At 39.5% G+C, this 25,992-nt stretch overlaps 1 protein-coding gene and 1 long non-coding RNA gene across 2 annotated transcripts in view; both read right to left on the reverse strand.

Moving 5' to 3' along the window:
• The window catches only part of LOC110676773, a 41,609-nt gene extending 29,274 nt beyond the window's left edge, over nt 1-12,335 (reverse strand). Inside the window, exon 1 of the long non-coding RNA XR_002500708.1 lies at nt 11,790-12,335. This is a non-coding gene — a long non-coding RNA (uncharacterized LOC110676773). The remainder of the gene's footprint in view (nt 1-11,789) is intronic.
• Nucleotides 12,336-14,627: 2,292 nt separating this feature from the next.
• LOC110676776 (uncharacterized membrane protein DDB_G0293934-like) lies at nt 14,628-15,803 on the reverse strand. The gene is made up of 2 exons (XM_021845926.1): nt 15,688-15,803; nt 14,628-15,597 (listed from the first exon to the last, which is right to left on the reverse strand). Exons 1-2 carry the CDS (start codon nt 15,715-15,717, stop codon nt 15,013-15,015), a joined length of 615 nt encoding a protein of 204 aa, XP_021701618.1. The 5' UTR covers nt 15,718-15,803; the 3' UTR covers nt 14,628-15,012.
• Nucleotides 15,804-25,992: the final 10,189 nt, after the last annotated feature.

Consider the following 25,992-nt stretch of genomic DNA (forward strand, 5'->3'; position numbering starts at 1 on the left):
GTTGTTTTATAAAGTGTTATCAAATCATTTGGATGAGCACCCCACCATGTACCAGTAATCATACGAAGAAAATTAATTCTTTTAGAACAAATTTTTTGGACATATTGAATATGATTATTCCACGTCAATTTCGAATCAAACCATATACCAAGATATTTATAATCAAAAACTTGTTCAATTTGAAGATTATCAAGAAACAAATCAATATGAACTGGAGAATGTTTGCGAGAAAATAATATAAATTTTGTTTTTTGAGCTGAAAATGTAAAACCATTATTATGTGCCCAAGTGTGAATATTATCTAAAGAATTTTGCATATAATGACGAATAATTTCTCTATTCTTGCCATTGATAAAAATGACATTATCATCCGCAAATTGAACAAAATAGCATCCATTAGGAATAATGGAAATGATGTCTCTGGTGAATATGTTATATAAAAACGGGCTTAAACAAGAACCCTGAGGTAAACCAAAATAGCTATAACGGACCATTCTTGAAGATCCGTTATGGAAAAAATGCATTATTTTGAAAGAAAATAAATTGCATATAAAATTGGAAATGATGATAGGAATTTTACAATCGTTCATTTTATTAAACAATAAATCAATCAATACAGAATCATATGCACCAGAAACATCCAGAAATGTTGAAACTACATCCTGTTTTTTATTGAACGATAGTTCAATTTTTGAAGCAAGTAAAGCAATACAATCTCGAGTTCCACGACCTTTTCTAAATCCGTATTGAGATGATGAAAATATATTATGTTTCTCAGCCCACAATTCAAGACGATTTAAAATCATTCTTTCCATCAGTTTACGGAGGCACGATAATAAACTAATAGGTCTTCTACTTTCTACTAATGAAGGATTTTTATCAGGTTTAAGTAAACTAACTACTTTAATAGAACGCCATTCCATAGGAAAAATATTCTGAAACAAAAATGAATTATATAAAGAAAGTAAATGTAATTTACCATCAATCGGTAAATTTTTTAAAACAATAAATTTAATGTTATCAATGCCAGGAGCAGTGTTGTTAGTAATAGTTAATGCCAATTCCATCTCCTCAATTGAAAATTTATTGCAGAGATCAGGATAATAATTGTAACATTGATGTTTTTTGAATGTGATGGGGGTAGGAACGAAATCTGGACAAATTTTAGAAGCAAATTGATCAATCCAATCTTCTGAATATTCCAAAATAGATGTAGAAGGAATATTATAATTCCTTAAATTTCGAGCAACTGCCTATAATTTAGTTAATGATGTTTCAGAATCAAGATTTTCAATAAAAGTTTTCCAATAATTTCTTTTTTTAAATTTTATAACTCGAGTAAACTGAGCTTCAGTTTTACAATAGAAAATATAGTGATCCCTAGATCCAGATTTTCGAAATTTTTTGAATGCATTTGATTTATTTTTAAGTGCTAAAGTACAATCATGATCCCACCAAAAACAAGGAGGTCTTTTTTTAGAAGGACCTAAAAATATTTTTTTGCTCTGAGATTTATGTAAACATTGAATTAAGATTTTTGAACAACTGTTATAATTTTGAAGAGGTGGAAGCGAATTATCAAAATTGATAAGAGCTGAAGAAACTAAATCTGAAAATTTATTCCAATCAACATTTTTAGTGAAATCATGAACAAAAGGTTCATGCTGAAACTGATCACGCGAAGGATCATGAATTGATATTTTAATAGGTAAATGATCACTACCATTTGGATCATTAATGATGGACCAAGAAGATCTTATGGACAAATTATTTGAACAAAGCGACAAATCTATACAAGAATGATTAGCAGGAGGGACCGCAACTCTAGTGAAAGATCCATCATTCAGAATATTTAAATTTAATTCATCAATTAGATTCATAACTAGTTCACCTCTACCATCAGTTATGTCACTACCCCAAGCTAAATTATGAGCATTTAGGTCACCAAGTACATAAAATGGTGAAGGAACATTATTCAATATTGTTCTGAGGTTTTGTAAGCTAAATTTTGCTTGGGGAGGAATATACAAACATACAATTGAAAATTCCAAACCTTTATGTTTGACTAAAATAGCCACATATTCAATTGGCGAATCAACAATAAAATTCAAAAATTTAAATTCAATGTTTTCACGAATCCCGATCATAACACCCCCATAAGCTATGTTACGATCTTTACGAATTATATTGAATGAAGGAATTCGGAAAAATTTAGTATCAATCAACCATGTTTCATTTAAACAAAATATATCAATATCAAAATTTGCTATTAAAGCTTTAAGTCTATCAATTTTTGGAATGACACTACGACAATTCCATTGTAAAATATTCAAGTTACTATTTTTGAATGAAGCCATTAGGAACAAAACAAGGAACTAATGAGGGGTCCAAATGAATTCAATTTTTCAAGAATTTTTGCTAAAAAGGGTAAACATTTTTCAATGATTTTTTTCCAAAAATCATTCAATCCCAAAAAATTCACAATATCTTCCAAAATATTCAAAATACTACCCTCATCACCATCATGCTCATAATTATGAGATTTATTATTGTTCTTGTTAAAGTCATTATGATTACCAGAAAAACCTGGAGTAGTTTTCTGAAAACCAGGAGTAGTTTTCTGAAAACCAGGAATATTTTGAGTTGAGCTTGAACATTTGATTGGAGGAAAATTCTGATCATAAGAAGTTGAAGGTTGTGGATTTAAATTATGGTTATGGTTATTTGATTTATTTATTCTTTTTCTTTTAATAGGTGGTTTATATACAAAATTATTAGGTTCCTCATTCAAATTAAGGTCATTGTTTTGAGATAAAGGTTCAAACATATTTTTAGTTGAAAACACATCAGAAGTTTTAATAACTTCCGAATAAGATGATTTATTTTTATTTTTTATTTTTAGATTGAATTGTTTCTGATGTGCTATATAAACCGAACATTCTTTCAAAAATTCATGCTTTTTGCCACAATAAATGCAACTATCAGATTGTTTTTTACATTCAGATGGAGAATGTACCCCACCACATTTTAAACATTTTGGTTTATTGGAGCAAAAATGTGATGTATGGCCAAAAAGAAGGCAACGATCACAATGCATGATTTTTGGGTAAAAGAGCCTAACGCGAAATTTAACATTATCAATGTCCACATAATCAGGAAGGACAGATCCTGAAAATGTTAATTTTATACAATTCGAATGAGTATATGAGGAACCTTTATCGGAAAAAAGTAATTTAGATAACCGAACACATTCTAAAATTTTTACAGGGGAAATCGTTTTATTTTTGAATACACCAGAGCCATAATTTAAAACATCCTCACAATCTAATGACTCGTCATAAATTATACCATTTATTTCACATGAGTCGCATGGAGCATAGACTCGATATGAATTATAAAACAATTTGGACTCTAATAACGCATTAGCGTCCTCACGAGATCCAAAAACGACCCGCAATTTGTCAAGAGAAATCTTTTTGATTTCTTTGACAGATTTATATAATTTATAAACTTCTGATGAAATTAAAAGAACGTTAATAGGTTTTTCTTTTTTACGGAAAAACACAACAAAAGGACCAAGATATGTAGAAGGATAGGTTTTAATGCGAATGGGTTTAACCGTAGATGAAGATTTGTCAGAATCTTTATCTACTACAGAAACTATATCCCCGTCAGTTTCCATAATGGAAAAATGACGGGGACGAAATTCAACTAAGCAAACACCGAAAAAATAATAAAATGAAACACTAATCTAACTAAAAATGAAAACAAATACTTAACAAACGCCAATAAACTTCAGTGACACCAGCAACAGCACTCAAAAACGACAAACGGCTTGTATCACCAACAATAACCAGGAGTCTTGCGATTTGAAGTTTTGCAGCACACTTATTCCTCTGTTTACGCAATTCTAATCAGCAACCAACACGCAAAAGCAATCACCTTCAAAGGACAATACTTCGGGGTAGAAATTCACCTGAAACGAAAAAAAAATGACAAGCGCAGAAAAAAAGACCTGTAACCCGGTCAAGGCCTACTTACCGAAGATAAATGACATATCTTGTAATGTATAAGAGATAGAAATTTGGTGTCTTCGACAAAGTGTCTTGAATTAACATGTGCTACAACTTTTCTAAAGACACCGACCGTCTATCTTCAATAGATAAAAAAAAATCACCTGGCCGCTAGTATCAAAAGAAGCGCTTTTACAAATCAAGAAACTTCCCTGAACAAACTTTTTCGCTAAAACCAACGGTTTAGACCAGTGGTTCTCAACCTTTTTGAAGCTGCGGCCCCCTTTGAAGTTCTACAAACAACCTGCGGACCCCCAAAAATTGATGCTTTTGAAATCTATGTTCATGCAAACCTCTCAAAGATTTCAAAATGATTTGTCAGACATAAGTACTTGTCAACTTGTCACTTGGCAGGAGTACAAAAAATAACGTAAACGTAAAAACATGTAAAGATTTGTGCATTTTTTGATTACGGAGATTGGGACGTGTAACAAATTGGGGAAGATTTTGAACTTAAGAACTCAGTTTTTTTGTGAACCAACCAGAGTTTGGATTTTGATCAGAATAAGCTGATCGATCCATATTCGGAGAGTGTAACAGTTCATGAATAATAACAGTTCGTGACACATCGCATTCGGAGAACTCTATGAATGTTGGTATTCATTCTCTCTCATGGTACGTGACGAGAGAGCATTCAAGACTACATCGATATCGAGCCATTCGAGAGATTTATGTTTTGCTTAAAATTGGTAAGCGAATGTTACATGTGATGACACACAGTGCTCGGCACCGAACAGAGGATATCGTGTGTTCTATTTCTTTATCGAGTCTCATTACCTTCCATGAACGTTAAAAATAATGCGTGTTGTGAGAATGCGGGAATGGAATAACAATTATGACTCGTTGAAAAATATGAGCCCTGTAGCCTTCAAGAAATCTCCAAAAAATCTCCTGCCAAAATAAATCAAAAGAGCCGGGAATAAGTAACGAGATAATCACAAGAGATCATTGCAGATTGTCTCGAGATTCACAAGATTGTATGGAAAGTTTCACAAGATTTACTCAAGGACTCAATCAGAAATTCAAAAAGTCCTCGCTAAACATGGTATCTATTGATATTTTAAGGTGAAGATGAATCGAAGCCAAACCTCAATTTTTCAAGAGCACAAATCTGGAAAACCGTTTAAGGTGATGACCAATCGATTAAGTTTTCAGCTCAAACAGGTGTTCGGTTCTCCAGACTTGTGCTGTTGAAAATTTGAGGTTTGACTTCGATTCATCTTCACCTTAGGGAAGTCTACGATTTGCTTCTCAGAAGTAACTTATCAGCCGTGAGGTGAATTCGTAAAAATTTCTCCAAGAACCCTCTGAAAACCTTGTCATATATCCATCAAGTAATTTCACAGAAATCTACCAATGATCACTACTGTGAAAGAATTTTTTTATTCCTGCCGATAACAGAGGAACTTTTCGAAGATCTCATCAGTAAACTTGCAAAGTCATATCTGATAAGGATTAAGCTGCGAATATTTAAAAAAAAAATCCTCTAGAAACGATCCCAGTTTCACTTTCAAGCTCACACTGCTGAAACATTGAGCAACGTTTAAGGAATAGAATTATAACGACTGCGTCCCGATTAATTAATCTTTGTGTGTATTTTTTATTAATAGAATGATATCAAAATTATTTGCGTAGCTATAAAAGGAAAAATCAGTTAGGGAGACTTACGGCTTCGGCACAGTATTTTTCCATCAAAACACATCAATGAAAACATTCAGATGATTCTTTGTTCTGCTTGCTTCCCGCTGACGAGATTTACGAGACTGAACAAACAATATCGCCAGAGATGTCATCAATTAAATTGAACATTCTTCAAAATGCTACTGATTTGGAGCAGTTTTTATGGGAAAGTTGCCGAAGAGAATGAGGCTGCCGACAATGGTCACACTGACAAGAGATTTTCGCAGCGTTGTAAAAACGTTTCTAAAAGCATTTTGACAAGTCTGTCGGTATGAATCGATAGAGGATTGAGCAACACATAATTGTAAACAGACAAACACGGACATCAGCGAGAATATTACAAAAGAAGCGCGGCATCGGCTTAGACTGCCGAGAATACGTAAGTTTCCCTATATTTCAATAATATTGTATCAATAATATTGTGTCAAATGCTTTCTTGAAACAAATTTAGTATGAGATGTTTTCCATTTATTCATCAATCAAGAAAAACGACAATTATTCCTCAATGGCTTCGCGGACCCCCTGAAAGGTTGTCGCGGCCCCCTAGGGGTCCGCGGACCACCGGTTGAGAAACCCTGGTTTAGACGCTATTCTATTTCGATCACAAAATCGGCAAAAAAAATCACTGTGCACTCCTTGACACGATGCGACTAAATGCTTGGTTACACTATCCGCACGGCCACGAAGCCCACTGTGCCCACTGTTTATGCAAATTTTGATTCGTCAGCAAGATCGCAGCGTCTTATAGGGAATCCCCGCAACTGCCTGCGCAACTGTATCGTTGTGATTTTCGGCGCAGCATGCTCGCCAGCACACTCACAGTACATAAAGAATTTAAACGCTACAGAACAAGAAGTAGAGCTTCTACAAAAGTGTGCAGGAGAAGCTAGGAGAAAAGCCAGGAACCGTCAAAGGTCATGCTACCTGAAAAAGACATTAGTTTTGAACGAGTGTTGGGGCTGGCATGGATGCCTGAAGAGGACGTCTTAACCTTTTCGTTGAGGTTTTGTAAAGGAGTGCAAGCCTTACTGGAAAGTATTCAGATTCCCACGAAAAGAGATTTGCTTCGATTGGTGATGAGTATTTACGACCCTTTAGGGTTCATAGCATCGTTCGTCATCCAAGGAAAAATCCTCATCCAAGAAGTATGGCGTACGGAAACAGATTGGGACTGCCAGACCCCATTAAAAATAGCGTCTCGCTGGACCGAGTGGATATCGGTACTCAAGAAGATCGACGGGTTGCGTATTCCTCGGTGCTATTTTCCGGGCTATGATCCAGAGAGTTTTAAAAACCTGGAACTACACGTGTTCGTGGACGCGAGTGCTCAAGCATTTACAGCAGTGGCATACTTCCGCATCATAGATCGGGGACAGATCAGAGTCGCGCTTGTTTCCTCGAAAACAAAAGTTGCTCCGCTTCGCGCACTTTCGATTCCTCGACTGGAATTGATGGCAGGCTTGTTGGGCATTCGATTGCGGAAAACTGTCGAGACAAACCATTCATTGAAAGTCCAGAAAACCTTTTTCTGGATCATGGATCGGTTTGCTCATGATTCAAGTCGGACACGCGGCGATACAGACAGTTCGTCGCTTTCAGGGTCGACGAGATATTGAGCCTCTCATCTGTCGACGAAAGGCGATGGATTTCAACGAAGGTGAAAGGTTGCCGATGAAGTCACAAGTGGGGTAAAGGTCCAACGTACAACGATGAAGATTGGACGAACAACCCTGAAGAAGGTATAGACGTGAGTGGCAGAGAATTACGCGAAGCGTATGTTTGCAGCCATCTAATAAGACAACGGTTGGTGAACGCTGAAAGATTTTCAAGGCTTGACAGAATGCTACGTTCAGTTGCGTATGTCCACCATTTCGTGGAGTGTTTGCGGACAACGAAGAGCCGGTCCGCAGATATTGTTGGGCTGACTAGTTCGGATATCCAAAAGGCTGAAAGAACGGTACGGACGTTAGCGCAGTCAGAAGCGTTTCCGGGCGAAGTTGCTATCCTCAAGAAGTACTTGGAGCGTAGCCGAGAAAACCGGAAGCAAATAGAAACACTCTTTCGAAATTATCACCAAAAATTTCATGTTTCAAGGCTGCGGGTGGAAGTTCGATTAGCAAGAAAACGATGTATGTGGTGTCGAGTTTACATAGCAAGGCCGGTAGCTCCAAAAATGGGACCTCTTCCGGCAATACGGTTCGAACCAGGTGTGCGGCCATTTACCTACGTGGGCGTAGATCTTTTCGGTCCGTGAAAGTCGGACGAAGCGTTGCAAAACGTTGAGTATGCCTTTCCACCTGCCTTACGATCAGGGCTATTCATCTAGAGATAGTTACAAGTTTGTCAACGGATGCGTGTAAAAAGGCAATCAGAAGGTTCATAGCTAGAAGGGACTCTCTGTTTGAAATCTACTCCAATAATGGGACAAACTTCGTCGGAGCAAGTCGAGAGCTGCAAGACAAAATCAAGAGGATCCATACGGAATTGGGCAGTACTTTCACAAACGTTCAAACCCAGTGACGGTTCAATCATCCTGCAGCTTCTCATATGGGGGGTTGTTGGGAAAGGATGGTTCGTTCTGTGAAATCAGCATTAGGATCCGTTCAAGTAGAAAGATAGATGACGAGTTATTTGCTACAATACTAGCTGAAGCGGAGAGTATGGTCAATTCCCGGCCATTAACTTTCATCCCTCTGGTAACCGCGGACCAAGAATCTTTAACACCGAATCACTTTTTGTTGCTGAGTTCAAGTGGCGTGCGTGAACCAGAAAAGTTTCCAATGGATGCAGGTATGGCTCTACGAAGCAGTTGGAATTTGGTGAAACATACACTGGACTTCTGGCGACGATGGTTGATAGAGTACTTGCCTACTATTATCCGTCGCACAAAATGGTTCAAGGACGTACGACCAATCGAAGTTGGAGATCTAGTGCTCGTCGCCGACGAAAATGTCCGCAATAGGTGGATTCGTGGACGAGTGATCCGAACCGTTCCGGAAAAAGACGAAGTGGTACGTCAAGCGGAAGTGTGGACTATGGGAGGAATTTTGAAAAAACCTGCTACGAAGTTGGCTGTGCTGGACGTTGTAGGAACTGGTGACGCTAATCTAGAGATAGAGGCGACACGGGGAGGAGGATGTTCGCCACAACAGCCCCTCGTTTCAAACACCCTTACTGAGAACCATGGTGAGTTACCTAAAAGTCAACAGACAGTTTGAGATCTGCATTTAGAAATCTAATTTGATCGATTGTGAAAATTTGAAAGGTATAAAAGTTTGAAATTGAACAGAATTTAAGTAGTATTCAATAGTGCATTTTTATTATAGCATTTTTTGAAGTTCTGTTTGTCGAACTGGTAGTGATACAGTTAAATCGGAGACAAAAATGTGAGTCGTAATATAAGTCAAGAGTGTTGAATTGAATGCCAATAAAATTACTAGCTACAACTTTGAGCTTAACCTACCCCTAAAACAAGTGTTCTGCTGCTAGATCTCCGAAAGAATCCGTTCGCAACACAAAGAGTGCCGCCTATCGTGGTCAGTTGTTCCGAATTTGGGGGATTCAGGCAGAGGATCTTGAAATCCATTAGGGGAATCAAGGTTTCATTCTAAATCGCAAAAAAGGAGACTGTCGCGTTTTGCCGGAAATTCTTAAAGATCGCGAACTTCTTCTCAAATATCTTGAAGAGAAGAAGCACAATTTTTTACTTATAAGGACAAAACTGAACGTTTGTTCAAAGTCGTCTTGAAAGGTCTTTTAAGTGACTATAAGTCACCTGAAGAGATCAAAAATGGAATAAATGATTTACTTGGATTGTACCCAGTTCAAGTAATCATTATGAAGGAGAGGACCCAATCTGGCATTGTTCGGAAAGGGCTTTCTCAAGAATATTTCTTAGTTCACTGTAACAAAAAAGATCTAAATAATATAAAAGCTTAAGAAAAAGCTAGACTTATGTTCAATGTCCGTGTGACACGGGAACATTTCCAGAAACCTGGAGGAAATTACCAGAACCCCACTCAGTGCCGTCGGTGCCAAAAGTGCCGCATGGATGCTAAATGTATGATTTGCGGAGGTTCTTCTCACGCTAAGGACGTCTGTCCAGTGAATAATGATACCACAAAGCTTGTATGCGCGAATTGCGGGGGCCCTCACAAGTCAAACTTTTTGGGTTGCCTTTCGCGTAAGCGACATGTCAAATTATTGAAACAAATAAATAAAATTGAATTATTGATTATTTTAGACAGAAATCGTATCTTCTTTTGCCTTTAAAACCGTTATACTTTGAGGTTAAGTTTACACAGCGCAGCAAAAATGACATTTTTGCGTGTCTCAAGGATCAAATTATGTGTCTCTAGTAGATTTGGGGTTGCTGAATCTAATGCCGTTCTCAGAAATGTTCCAGCACGTCAGGATTTTTAGCTACAGGTCACCAAAGTTGTTTAAAACACTGGTTTTATTGATGTTTACATGAAATTTGAAGTATGTTTTATCAAAAATTTTCGTGATCTTATCGATCAAGCATGCAAAATAGGTCTTTAACTTTCATTTTAGATATAATTTGGTTGAAATCACACGATAAAATTTTGATAAAATCGATTTTTTTAACATACTAACAGTCTCCATACAAAACTCTTCGTTTCTTTTATATGACAAAATATAATACTTTTCTAAATCATCAAAAAAATAACTTTTGAGAATCAAAAATATTATGAACTTTGTTGATAAGTATTGTTATACACGTGAAGCATGAGTTCTGAGGCAAATTAGGCAAATAAGTTACCCTACAAGCTGACAAACTTGCATGCAAGTTGGCTGAAATAGCCAATTTTAGTATTTTCAACAGTCTATATCTCAAAAACTAGACGTGCTATGATGTTTCTGAAAACGGAAATGTATTCAGCAACCATTAATTAAGTAAAAAGCGATATTTTGGTGCTTGAGACAAAAACGTGTTCCGCAGTGTTATTGAAAGATTATTTTTTTCTCATATAAGCAAGTGAAATCAACTCACCTGTAAAAAATCTAAACTGCTACAGCAAATGAAATGTAATATGTTGTGAACAAAATGTTAATAAGAATCTAATTTAGTTCAATCAAATTAGGATGATAGTGTTGTATAACACTGCACACCTAAACGTGAGAAATGAATGTAATGTTGAAGCTGATACTAATAAAGGGATTAAAAAAATGAATAAGTCAATTAATGGAAGCCATATATGTATTCGTTTTCAGTCGGGCAGAGATACTTTTAAGAACATTTAATAAACAACCAGTTTAGTTCCACCTCTGATCCAATTGAAGTGATAGAGGATATTATTGTTTTCCGGCATAACCATCTATTAAGTGTGGTGAAAGTTGTATCTTTCGAATGCCAAAGCTTGTAAACAGCTTCCAATGCAAGGCAACAACTGCTTGCATCTCACTCTCTCACTTGAAACCATTGGGAAATTGCTACTGCACATTTAAACACTTGACTCTACTAGTGTGATGATGACGGCGATAGGTTTTTGCGCGTTCGGAAGGTGGTTTATACACCTAGCTGGAACAATTTGTCCGCGTTCCGGTTTGCTGGTGTTTCATGATGCCAAAAACGTACTTCGGAATGGCTGCACCACAGACAAACAGACGTAATACTGACTAAATTTCCATCGGTCCATGATGATGGTGTGAAATGGGCGATGGATTTTAATGGTATCATAGTTTTTCATCTTTTTGTCTGTGGCTGTGCGGTCGGGTGTTTATCACTAAAATCCGCTGTGGTCCGGTTGTATCGTAAATTTTGTTAAAGTTGTTTTACAGTCCGGGTTGGTGTTCCGTCCATGTTGGTTTGTGCGGTTCTGTTCTGCTTGCCGGATTGTTTGTGCATGAACTCAAATTTTCCCTTAGTAACTTCGGAATGGTACACAAGCCAACCACTGCTGGAGTGAAAATAAACTGTGATCTCGACTATTGGGTGGGTGGGTGTTTGTGTAGGTGCGTGTGTTTTTTCTAAACGATCCTGGAAATATATTCTAGTCTCTATAATTTACTTACAGTAGCTACAGTTTATTGGGACCCGTATCATTCTCTTATTTAGAGGGCGTGGAGATTTTTTTTTCTTCTTTCGTGACTGATCGAGTTGTTGGTGAGTTGGACTATATTTTCTGTGGAGTTACTGAAATGTTGTTTACGTTTGAATAAAACTATGCAATTAATTGTTATTTAAATGCCTTTAAATGATTTATGTGAAGATTATAAGGTCATGCAAATCTTTCATAAGGATCCGGAATTGTTGTTCTCGTGCAAAACTTTGAAGTTGTTTTGATGTCTGGAATCAACACAACACAAACAACGTCCTTAGAATTAACACTCCTCCAAGAAGTACTTATCGGATTAGGATACGTATCATGTTTATGTGTTTGAGTCTTTTGTTGTGTGCTCGAATAACTAACAAGATAAGCTTGTTCTGAGGAGCCTGGAACATGTTACATAAAGACAAGTGTAGCTTGAAGTCAGGCAATTACTGACCAGTGGAGAAGGATAATCCATTCGGCGTAGATTTATCGTTGTGAATTGTTGCCCATCAAGTATCAAGTAAGTGATTCGAAGATTTACCATTAATTTCTAAGCAACATATGGTTCCACAAAGTGATGTGAGCTTGGCAGATAATACCTCGATATACTTTCACAGCAAAACGAACAAGGCTGCTGCGAATAATATGAAATCAAGTATGCGGACTGCAGACAACCTTGACGTTAGATCCACGATTTTCAATCGGGATTCATGGATCCTTAGACCATGTGGATGAAGCACTTTTCAACGAATCGTTTTTCAGTGGTGCGCACGAGGATGCGATAAGAGCATATGGCGTCTACAACAGGATTAGAGAAACGGCACTACCATCGGATGGTCACTCCTCGGATGGTCACTCCTCGGATGATATCATCCTCATTGGAATCGATGGACCCTGATAGACTGACCATTTAAGTGCTAAGGTTGATAGGCGCAATTTCGGATACAGAATAGCTATCGGAGAAGTGAATAGAAAGGGTGATAGAAAAAGGATTGTGAGAAATTTCGAGTGACCAGTACTTTAAATGCGGTCTACAAAGTGTTATCCCAGATCATCTTCCGTCGTCTGTTGTATATAGTAAACGAGTTAGTTAGAAGTTATAAAGCCGGCTTCGTTGCTGGCTGATCAACAATGGACCAGATCCATACTGTGCGACGAACCTTCCAGATATGCCTTGAATACCAGGTCCTAACGCATCAGCTTATCTTCGAAATCATTGGCGGAAACAGCCGGGGATAAGATAAAAAAAACTTTCGTGTCTGTTATTCAATGTTGCGGGTTCAACAGCTGAAGTGTGATTTTCAACAGATCCAGTCAATTTGTTTACTTCGAAGATTACATGGATATTGCCATGAAATACGGAGCTCGTAGTAGCCATCAGTAAAACTTAGGGCTACTACGAGCTCCAGAAGAAGCTACGTTTAAAACAAATTATCCCCCGCACCAAATGTACCATGTACTAAACGCTTATAAGACCGATAGCCCTCTATGGGAATAAAACGTTGACTATGCTCGAGGAGAACCTACAGGCTCTTGGGGTCTTCGACCGCTGGGTACCTAGGTACTTAGGAAACGTCCTTCGGTGGGGCTCAAGAGAACGGTGTGCGTCGGCGACGAATGAAACACGATCTCGTCCAACTATACGGCGAACCCATTATCCAGAAGGTGGCAAATACTGAAAAGATACGAAAGGTAGGGCATATTGCAAAAATGCCGTACAACAAATTTGTAAAGATGGTGTTCGGCTGCGGTTGGTACTACAAGAAGGCGTGCAGTGCAGCGAGCGTTGGGCGGATCAAATGCGCAAAGATTTACGGTCAATAACCTCTTTAGAATTTAGCTAAATACATTAATGGAACCAGGTGCATGTAAATTCGGAAGAGATATCGATAACGATACAGAAGGAGCTGTACATTACTCCATGCAAAAACGTGCAATGCTGTGGCAAACGAGTTACTAAAGGTAGAGTAAAGTGGGGCAAAAGTTCGAGTGGGGTAAGAGTTTCTTTTTAAGATTTTCAGCTCAATTCAAAACAAATCTTATAAATGGCATAGTGGTTCGAATGCTATTCAAGTAAGAGACTTTCTATCCAAATATCATAAAAATCGATTGAGATTTGCAAAAGTTATGGCTGTTTGTTGTTTTTTCGACGTGAATATTGTAATTTTTGGTCAAACTTTCGTTGCATGGAACCAATTGAAGATAAAATCTTTTCCAATATTTTATGTAAGGGCGTTTCTAGGCCTATCATAAGGTTGATTTGAGGTGTATTAGTTTTTGCATAGATGCTTGAAAACAATTTTTGGCCCATAGTGGGGCAAAAGTTCGAGTCAGCGGGCAAAAGTTCGACCCATGTATAAAATCACGGAAAAATTTGCAAATTGCCTAAAATCCACATATTGTCTTCAATTTCAGTTAAATTTGTCTGATCGTGTGAAAATTGTCACCAAAATTTTACATTACCACATAGTTTTGTGAAAAACTGCTATTTTTGAGTAAATTACAATCAACCCAGTTTTGGGCAATTTTTTGATGAAAATTTAGTGTGGATTTTTCATCAAACTTAAGTTCACGGCTGGTGTGAAGTATGCCTATCATAAAAGGATCGATATTTTGTGTTTTAGCCAGCGAACTTTTGCCCCACACTAGATTCGAACTCTTGCCCCACCGAGGGGGCAAAAGTTCGAATAAGACAATTAATTTTGAAACTGTTATAATTAAAAGTGGGTAAATAATTTGACACAAGTTTGTTCAACAAAATTATAGCCAATATGTTGACGGTTCACTGTATGGTATTTGTTTTGTTTTAACTGCTATTGTTTGCCTGGAAACTTTGATTATATCACTAAGGTCGAACTTTTGTCCCACCTTACTCTAATCATTTTTCTAGTGCAAATTATATTAACATTCAATTTGGTTGATTTTGTTGAGCACTTTCATCGTTCTTAACATTTTAAAAGCTGATTGAATTACCCTTGTCAATTCAAAGACAAGTTCTTGATAAGAATTTATTGAAGTTATATTTTCCATTTGACATACCTTATGATGGTATAGTCAAAGTAAAAGTAAACATGTAACGTTCTTCAAAAGCACAAAATACAAACTCTTACAACTCTCGATCAGTCACTCACCGAAAAAAAAAACTATCTTATCTCCACATCCAACCCCTCTTTACTCATCATCTACATTTATGTACTCGTCATTCACTCGAGAACCCTCAGCGTCGAGGTACTGCTATTTGAGCTCTGGCTGTGCACGGTAATGTGTGGATTGTCATCAAATTGCATCGATTCTCGCGTACCGTGACTCACGAGGACCGAGGTAGGATGCGATCTCCCGGGATTTTTGCGACTGCTACTGAACCGGCTACTACTACTGCTGCCCTCACCGACCCCGACCACGCTGCTGCTGGGAATGGTGGTCGTGGTCGCCGCAAAAGTGCACCGTTTTCCTCCGCCTCCTCCAGCCATTGCTCCCCTGTGGTGGCTGTTATGACCATTGTTGATTGTATTGCTACCGTTAGTGTTATTGTTTTGGTTGTTGCAATTGGGGGCTCCGATTCCACTTCCGGTGCCGCAACATTCCTGATGAAGTCCTTCGTCCCGCCCTAGGGACGGTGCCCCGCCTCCTCCCCCTCGGTTGATGGTTCGCGCCGATCGGTGACGGTAGTAGTGGCTATTGCAGTAATGATGATGGTGATAGTGGTGATGATGACTGTGATGATTGTGCTGCCCGAATGATTGGCGGGTATTCCGACGATGGTGAGTACTATCGAATAAACTACTGTTCTGTAATAGAGAGAGAGAGGGAAAATGGAACCAATTGTTAGATGGTTGTTTGCGCTTCGTTATGGGGCTCTTTAGACTGGGATTACTTACAGATGATGAAGCCGCAACAATGGCAGCCATGTGGCACTGGAACGAGAGAGGAGAAAAGACCGGCTTTTAGAATTATGATGTAAGCTGCATGGATCATTTTCAACGAATAGAGATACAAATTTAAGCAAATTGTGGTTTCCCTTGTAATCTGGTGTGCCCCCTTTAGTAGGACAACTACACAGCGGAACAAAAATACCCTTTTCGCGTGGGTTAAACATCAATTAAGTGTTTCCAGTTTATTTAGCTATGCTAAATCTGTTGCCCTTCTCAGAAATGTACCAGAACATCACAATTTTGAGCTGCAGTTTGTCAATGTTATAAATATACTGGTAATATCATTGATGTTTAAATAAAATTTCGACTATAATTCTTCAATTATTTTGGCAATTCAATCCACAAAACGTGCAAAATAGAACTTAAATATTTTTGTGCGACATAGTTTGACTCAAATTGTCCAACTTAATATCGATTGTTTTGAAGTTATAAAACAGCGTATAAAAATATTGTTCCTTGTCCATAAAAAATGTTCTTTCTTCTATATGGCCCGATACATTACCATTTTAAGGCGAAGTAGGTCGTCATTGAAATTTGTTCGCGTCATTGATGATTGTTGCTAATTCATCTCACGATTTCAAATCAAAGGAAATTACCGTAAAACGGGGTAACTTTGATAATGCGGGTAACTTTGATAGTGTGATACCCACAAAATACTAAACGAAACAACAAAGTATCTATAAATCAGTTAAGCAAAACGAATGCAATAGTAGAGAGTATTAGTATGACACTTTATGTCAAAGCTATTTTCGTTGGAATCAAGTACATTGGAAGATTTATATGCAAATATTAAAAATTTATAAGATTTTAGCATTTTTGAAACGCTCACAAACAATCTGTTCTACGATCACTATCTGATGAAGTCATAATGAGTTCGTCACTTATCCTTGATAGCCTAGTTGTAGTAGAACATGAATTCAGTCTCAAATCTCTTAGCGAAACTCATTTCTAAAAACTGGGACCATTTTTGTAATCTAAGTCAGAAATTTCCATATAGCGTTAAACGCCTAGGGGTATGCAACGCCTTATAAATGTTCCGTAATCCGTTCTATTTAGTTCGATTTATACTCCATTATCAAAGTTACCCCAAAACAGAAAACCGACTTACGATTATATGAAAAATTATATATCCTTTCAGAATAAATCTTTTGGCAATTTATCAACTGCAATCGACAGTAGGGATACCCGTACTTGTTTTAAAAATATAAATTATAATTCTTTGAAAAAACATGCATAAATATTCAAGTTTTCTTCGAAAAAACTATCAAAGTTACCCCGTTTTACGGTAGTTGGTTTTGCACTGTCACAGCTGAAAAAGTATCAGCATACTTTATGCATGTTAACGCTGCCAGTGATACTTTTTCAAGTCAAAATAAACTATCAAGACTGAGTTTTATCACTTTGAAATGCAAGCTGAAAAGTCATCATTGTTGCCAAAACGAATGACAGGCTCCTTAGTCTTAAATCATTAAATATTACAGTTTCAGTAATAATATTTTTACCGTTTTGTTATGCAACAAAACAAAAACAGTTTACCTGTTTTTCACATATTTTTAATTTTTGGGAGGATTTCTTTTATCTTTATTAACAAGATTTTGGCCCTAGACTAGTTCATCTCGGGACTAACGGCTGTGCTTCCCTTCCGAAGGATATAACTTTTACGTTGTAAGCAACTATCTCGGGGATGGGATTTGACCCTAGGTCCTCGGCGTGAGAGGCGTGTGCACCAGGTCCGTCTGTCCATATTTTTAAAAGGATAGTTCAACCGATCAGAAAAAATAGCAAGCAAGGTTCATAGTAGTCTACGCCCATGACGGTGTATGCTCGGGCAGATGTTGGGTGTTGGGAGTTGACCAGGAGGTTGGGTTATAGGGTCAGCGTTGCTTAGAAAGCATCGAATGCAATTCCGGAAAATAAAGGTTGCTAGTGCCTTACCACGAGGTGGCCAGAATTCTTGACGGATTGGTATGCGATTGCCATTTTCCGTGTGAAAAAATGGTTGCTTGGGAGGATCATGGGGTGCCGGACAGTGTACAATTCACCAACCAGGTGTAGCCAGCTACCAACGCGAAGTATGCCGTGATGATCGAGAAAGGGATGAAGCAGCTTTAGCGGTGAGTGGAATAAAGGTTAACAAATCACAAACCGATCAGAAAATCATAACAGAATAAAAAAAATCTCAATCATGTCGGTATTTTGTCACAAACGTTCGAAATATTGGAATGTTTTTCTTAATAACGATCTGACAACACTGTAACCTTATATCATAATAATTACAAGATAAGTTATTATTGCTAACTAAATATGTAGCTTTTCATCAAAATTTATTCAATAATTTGTAATGTAATATTGAATTTTGTTGATCTAGATAAAACTATGTTAGAGCTTGTCATAATTGTAATATCCTGTGTTCATTTTGTAATTTTCTTTATAAGTACCACTCCAAACATAACATTGACAATATATCATAGGGATAGTTCATAAACCATGTGGTCATTTATGAAAGGGAGAGGGCTCTGTCCAATGACCACGGTCCATACAAAAATCATAATATTTGTATGGACAAAAGATCACTAGCGGAAGGAAGGATCCAGTAAAATGACCAAGTGATTTATGGATGACACCATAAGTTTTTCTATTTTGAGCAACATTATCTTTCTAAATTTTCAGTTGATATATTTAACAAATGTTTAATGCCGTAGCCGTGCGGTTAGTGTCACCTAGGCATTTACGTGCATCGTGCTAAGGAGTGTGGGTTCGATTCCCGCCACATGCCGAAAAACGTTTCGTGAGGAAAGTTATTCGTCTGTGCCACTGGGCGTTGCATGCTAGTCCGTTGTCTAGTGTGGTGCTTCCTTCAAAGGGCGAACAGCCCACTGGAAGGATTAACGTGTAGTGTCTTTAAAAAAATGTTTTCAGTTTACTTATTCTTCTGGGCTAATACTGCACACTCGCATTGCATGGGGCAGCAGAGTGACCAACGCAAGAGGATATATCCCGCAGGAAGCCTTAGCGAAGCTAGATGTACGATTGTGCAATGAAAGCTCCGTTAGCACTCCATGAACTGGAGAGTTTGTGAGGGGTACACCCATAGTGACCATCAAGCGATTCGCTGTCGCATCGGTCAACGGAACCCTACGCCAATAATGGGAAGAAAAACTAGCGAGCAGAAGTGAAAGACGAAAGCCTTTGACAAGGAACTAATCGTTGAAGCACTTCGTCAAGACTGCGATAACGAGGATATCTACGCCACCGAGCTAATATAATGGATGATAATGGCTTGTAACGCAACTATGCTGAAAAAACTGGAGCGGGGGAATAAACGACGAACAGGTGGAATGACCCGCTCAGCACACTTCTCGTTGCTTGTCTCAGAGCCAGAACGCGGGCTCAGAGAGCAGAAATGGAAATGAAGAGCAAGGAGCGAAGAATGGCTTTTTAAGAAACTAGAACTGCTCTCAAACAGGAGATAAAGCTTAGTCAATCTACAATGAAGCCGCAGAAGCAATCACTGAGGAAGGGCAAGTGTCCAACGACGAGCTTGAAGAAGCGGCGAAGCGACTAAAATCGAAGAAAGTCCCTGGTCCAGATGAGTACCGCACGTAGAACTGAAAGCTACCATCCTGGCATATCCGGGCATGCTCATGAAGTCGTTGCAGAAGTGCCTTGACCACAGTTGTGTAAAAGTTCGCATCACGAAGCAGCTCACGAGTGTATACCAACACATAACAAGCATCACAGACTCGGGAACTGGCTAGGTGTGAGTAAGTCCGCACCCGTCTGCTCGTGAGAACATGTCCAAAGAAGTAGCAACAAGCTCGGGAACGTTTACTCGCGAGTAACCGAGCAAAGTATGATATATTATGGTGTTGACATACAAATTAATTGTATAACCATCAAATCGACAGTAAACTACTAGTTTGTAGTCAACAACCCTTGGAAACTATAATTCTCAAAGGGGAAGCAGCATTTCCCCCAAAGGTACAATATGACTCTGAACAGCTCCGAACACGTTTGCGAAACACTTTTAGCTTCGGTTACTCGGGAGCTGAGTAAACCAGCGCTCTGACACTCGGGAGCGTTTGGTTTTGTTTTTTTTCCAGTTCAGAAGAAATGTTTGCCACTTTTCATCACTGCTTGACGAAGATAACTTTCCAAGAACATAGTAGATCCAGAAACTGGTACTGCTGCCAAAACCAGGGAAGCCACTTGGCAGATCCAGCCTCTTTTAGGCCCGTTTGCCTGCTGGATATGGTCGTAAAATTCTTGGATAGAATGACGAAGTGTACGGAGAGTAAGCGTGGGTTGTCGCAAATGCAGTTTGGATTCCGCAAAGGTCATACGCATGCGAAAAGTCCGAGAAAGCAATTAACGCAATAGGAAAGATCATGTCAAACTTAGGCGATCCAAGCAGCAGTACGGCGTCTGCTAGCTAACGTCTCGTTATCGATTCTGAGGTATGGAGTTCCAGCTTGTGACAAGACACAAGAAACAAAGCAGAACCGTGAAAAGCTGAGCAGAGCGTTTCGGCTGATGGCAGTGTGAGTCGCGAGTGCGTATAGAGCCACGTATAGCCGATATGATCTCCATTTGCATCACTTTCGCGGAGGATATCGAGTGCTACCAACTAAGAGACGTCAGAAACATACGGAAGACGGCCAGAGTCGAATCTAGGACTTGACAGCACAAGTGGGACTGCAATGCCGGGGATCTCTCCCCTCGCTTATCACTTTTCGTCTACGGAATGATTTCCTAAGAAATCTGGCATCGCTGATTATTTCTAGCGCAAGCAACTACTGCTGTAAATTTCGAGAATTGAGCTTCGGGATAGTCTTAACGTCGTAGAATATCCCAGGACATGAAAAGGCATGTGAAGCAGTGTTTTTCTTGACATACAATCACCCCACAGTTATGGATCAACTAAGGGTCATTTTTCAGAACAAAATATGATTAAACAACATGGTGGCGCTGTACAAACCAAAATTACCTTCCTGATACTGCAGAATATAGTCGTTCTTGAGAATACACGTCAAAATTTGCGATTATTTACCAAAAAGTGTCGATTTAAATTGAAATTCCAAACAATGTCCACCCCACAGATGTGGATCAGAGGAAGAGGAGGATACAACTCATACAAGGCATACACCTAAAATTTTTCCCTGACAGAGAAGTATATTTGCAATGACTTTTCCGAAGACAGTAAATTTTATTCATTGGTTCTTTTTATACAGCCATTTTCCGACTGCGGTCATAAATGACCGTGCCGGCCCCAAAGGGTAAACTTTGATCATTTTAGCGAGAAAAGTAACTGGAACAAGGGTATACCTGAAGTTCTGAACTCCAGGGTAAATTGGAGGGCCTGGAATATCACCAACGTTCCTTGAAATAGTCAATTGGTCTGTGAGAAGGTTCAGTGAACATGGTAGATTATATAACTTCACTCAGTTTAGAAGGAAATATTACTGGAAAAATAGTTGACTTGAAGTTCTGAAGTCCTGGGGAAATTTTGAAGGATCTGCAATACTTCAATCGTTCCTTGAAACAGCATATTGATCCATGAAAAGGTTCAGTCAACATAGTAGATTATATAACTTCACTCAGTTTAGAAAGAAAAAATACTGGAACAAGGAAAGACCTGTAGTTCTGAACTCCAGGGTAATTTGGAGGGCCTGGAATACTTCAAACGTTCCTTGAAATATCGTTTTGATTCGTGAGAAAGCTCAGTGAACATTAAATAACTTCATCGTTTAGTAAGAAAAATTACTAGAACAATTGTAGATCTGAATTTCTGAACTCCGGGGTAATCTGGGTGGCTCGGAATACCCCAAACGTTCCTTGAAACAGCTAATTGTTCCGTGAGAAAATTCAGTGAACATGTTAGATTTTGTAACTTCACTCAGTTTAGCGAGATAAATTACTTGAACAAGTGCAGACCTGAAGTTCTGAACTCCAGGGTAATTTGGAGGGCCTGGAATATCCCAAACGTTCCTTGAAAGAGCTTATTGATCTATGAGATGGTTTAGTGAGCATGTTAGATTATATAACTACACTCAGTTTAGTGAGATAAATTACTGAAACAAATGTAAACCTGAAGTTACGAAGACTAGGGTAATTTGGAGGGCCTAGAATACCCCAAACGTTCCTTGAATTAGCCTATTGATCCGTAACAAGGTTCAGTAAACTTGGTAAGTTATATATCTTTACTCAGTTTAGCAAGAAAAAATACTGGAATAAGTGTAGACCTGAAGTTCTGAACTCCAGGGTAATTTGGAGCACCTATAATATCCCAAATGTTCCTTGAAACAGCCTATTGATGCATGAGAAGGTTTTGTGAACAGGAAAGATTTTATAAATTCACTCAGTTAAGCGAGATAAATTTCTGGAATAAGTGTAGCCCTAAAGTTCTGAACTCCAGGGTAATTTGAAGGGCCCGGAATACACCAAACGTTCTTTAAAACATCCTATTGATACGTGCGAAAGTTCAGTGAACATGGTAGATTATATAACTTCACCCAGTTTAGCAAGAAATACTACTGGAATAAATTTGGAGGGCCTGGAATACCTCAAACATGTCTTGAAGTAGCCTTTTGATCCGTGAGCAGGTTCAGTAAACATTGTAGATTATATAACTTCACTCAGTTTAGCGAGCACTGGAACAAGTGTAGACCTGAAGTTCTGAACTCCAGGGTAATTTGGAGGGCCTGCCATATCCCAAAAGTTCCTTGAAATAGCTCTTGAGATTCTCAGAGATTGGTAGATTCAATTTGAATTTGTAATGTTATTGTTTTTAACCCAAACAATTACTGTTACGGTTGTAGATTTCAAAGAGTGCGCTTCAGGACAGTTTGGACGTTCTAGAACATCCCAGGACATAGCAAAGCAAGTGAAATAGTGTTTTCGTTAAAAGAGTAATTCTGTATTATCTAGCCTGAACATCATTTATGTTCACAAACAGCATTTCACGCTTCGTATGTACTTATAGTTCAATTTTCCAAACTTCAGGATGTTCAGGATGTTCTAGGTTGTCAATTAGGTCATAAAGGCATATACTTCATATTTTTCTCTGATAAAAGAGTATATTTGGGACAACTTTGCCGAAGACAGTATATACATTTGTTCATTGGTTCTCGGGACTAACGGCTGTGCTTCCCTTCCGAAGGATATAACTTTTACGTTGTAAGCAACTATCTCGGGGATGGGATTTGACCCTAGGTCCTCGGCGTGAGAGGCGTGTGCACCAGGTCCGTCTGTCCATATTTTTAAAAGGATAGTTCAACCGATCAGAAAAAATAGCAAGCAAGGTTCATAGTAGTCTACGCCCATGACGGTGTATGCTCGGGCAGATGTTGGGTGTTGGGAGTTGACCAGGAGGTTGGGTTATAGGGTCAGCGTTGCTTAGAAAGCATCGAATGCAGTTCCGGAAAATAAAGGTTGCCAGTGCCTTACCACGAGGTGGCCAGAATTCTTGACGGATTGGTATGCGATTGCCATTTTCCGTGTGAAAAAATGGTTGCTTGGGAGGATCATGGGGTGCCGGACAGTGTACAATTCACCAACCAGGTGTAGCCAGCTACCAACGCGAAGTATGCCGTGATGATCGAGAAAGGGATGAAGCAGCTTTAGCGGTGAGTGGGCAGGTACGAGCGCTTTGATTTCTGCGGCGAAGGGTTCCCGTTGAACACATCGTATTAGTGCGTATATGGCTTCTTGCAAACCTGCAATAGTCAGATTCGGGGTTGCTGGGGGCAATCCGCGACGCTGACAATCCCGGATGAACTTGAGGCAATACGCTGTAATCCGCAGGAGTTTCCAGTAGCAAGAGTACCGGTCGAGAAGTGGATGGAGTTGAATTGATTCTGTTGCTACTAGAATTATTTTCTTCTTCTCCTAGAGTTTTGCCGCTGGTGCTTCGTACGCTAAGTGCTGCTCATTGTTCCAGTGGTGGGCAGGGATTGAATCCTGAGAAAATTGAGAGAATCGCTCACGTATCGCTCTCTGTAACTATCATAACATGCTGCACATTATGAGAGACTATTTATCGTATAATGCTACAACTTTGATCAGATTGGGGGGATAGTAGTGTATGATAAAACCCCTCTAAACATGCTCCAAGCCTGGGGGACACTAATGCTATTGGAAGTTCGTGGATTGTATTTCGTGCCAGTAAAGAAAAATACCTATCCCCAACGGTAAACAAGCGAGTAAAATAGGTTTTATCATTGCTCTCTCTTTGGGGCTCTCGCTCGCTGCTTCCATTTATCAGACTTGTTACACCTTGCGATACAATGACGATCGTGGACCGCAACAGATGGGATGTTTTTCTTTGCTTGCTTTGATCGTGCTTCATACTCAAATGAGAGCGAATTCTGCAAAGCCTGGTGGTGGCCAAGCAACGATAACCAGTGTGGACCGTGAAATCAATTCTGCATATCGACGAGGTACTTCGACATTACTCCTTTTGACGGAAGATCGGCGGGATTTTCGGTCCCCTTCACATGATTCCATCGATGTTTCTTTGTGAGCTCCTGAATGTGCGCAACTCGATTAGCGACGAATGTAGGCCAGACATATGGAGACAACTTCATCCAGGATAGCACAACCGTCGAATATGTCCAAAAGCAGGTCTCGGTATCGGTATTGCACGGTAGAGTTTTGCAGAAATGTGGGCACCGTATAGTTCCAACTTCGCAAGAGTCGTCTTTTTCAACGCGGCAGGTCGAGATTTGGCTGCCAAGAGTTTGACTTTGATTTGCTCAGATTGATCGATAGATCTGGCGTAGATACACGCCCATAAGCAGGTTTAAGAGGAGAAGAATGCAGCGCGGGCTGCAATGCTGCAGCATGATACGCGGCAAAACGGGGAACGATACCGACTGAAACGGAAACAGCAATCCCGCCTATTCCGGGACAAAACGCGCCGCCTGGAAGAGGTGGAATGCCAAGAGCTGGCGTTGCTGTACCGTTCTCAAGAAACGCGGAAGTTCTATGAGAAGATCAACACATCCCGCAAAGGCTTCGTGCCGCGAGCTGAGATGTGCCGGGATAAGGATGGGAGCATCTTGACGGACGGACGCGAGGTGATCGAAAGGTGAAAGCAGCACTACGATGAACATCTGAATGGTGCCAAGATCACAGGCACAGAAGGTCAGAACAGCGAAGGCGATGGCTACGTCAGCACAGCGGACAGCGGAAACCAACCAGCTCCCACGATGGGGGAAGTTAAGGATGCCATTCAACAGCTCAAGAACAACAAGGCCGCTGGCAAGGATGGTATCGGAGCCGAACTCATCAAGATGGGCCCGGACAGATTGGCCGCTTGTCAGCATCGACTGATAGTCAGAATCTGGGAAACGGAACAGCTACCGGAGGAGTGGAAGCAAGGCGTTATATGCCCTATCTACAAAAAGGGCGACAAACTGGAGTGTGAAAATTATCGTGCAATCACCATCCTAAACGCCGCCTACAAAGTGCTATCCCAGATTCTTTTCCGTCGTCTATCACCTATAGCAAACGAGTTCGTGGGAAGTTATCAAGCAGGTTTCATCGACGGCCGCTCGACAACGGACCAGATCTTTTCCGTGCGACAAATCCTCCAGAAATGCCGTGAGTACCAGGTCCCTACGCATCATTTGTTCATCGATTTGAAGGCGGTATACGATAGTATCGACCACGTAGAGCTATGGAAAATCATGGATGAGAACAGCTTTTCCGGGAAGCTCACAAGATTGATCAGAGCAACGATGGACGGTGTGCAAAACTGCGTGAAGATCTCGGGCGAACACTCCAGTTCGTTCAAGTCTCGGCGGGCACTACGACAGGGCGACGGACATTCGTGCCTTTCGTTCAATATTGCGCTTGAAGGTGTCATGCGGAGAGCCGGACTTAACAGTCGAGGCCAGAGTTGCACAATATCGGTCATATCAGCTGATGGCTGATGGACTAAAACTATCAATATCAGATGCGAACTATCAATATCACTTCGATCTGACAACCAACAGCAGCGATGCGACATCGCACTCTAGATCACAATCACTGCAGAATGAGTGATCACGTGGTAATTACTCACGCTATTATTGTTTTTCAGTGACCAACACACAGTTTCAATCCGTCTGCAGCACTATAAAGAATATCGTACTGAAAAATTGCCATTTTATTTGCTTAATTTAAGGCTAAACTTGACCCATCAGTGATATCCATAGTCTATCGCCATCAATGCACTGGTGATGGAGTAAACAGCATGATGTTGATGTG

This window comes from Aedes aegypti, chromosome 1, assembly GCF_002204515.2.
Source record: "Aedes aegypti strain LVP_AGWG chromosome 1, AaegL5.0 Primary Assembly, whole genome shotgun sequence".
In the NCBI taxonomy this organism is placed as follows: Eukaryota; Metazoa; Arthropoda; class Insecta; order Diptera; family Culicidae; genus Aedes; species Aedes aegypti.

What these genes read in the sequence shown, in the direction of transcription:
- LOC110676776 (XM_021845926.1), bottom strand. Translation starts at nt 15,717, where the DNA reads ATGGCTGCCATTGTTGCGGCTTCATCATCT. An exon ending in TTGTTGCGGCTTCATCATCT is followed by an intron (nt 15,598 to 15,687) that starts GTAAGTAATCCC and finishes TCTCTATTACAG; the next exon opens with AACAGTAGTTTATTCGATAG.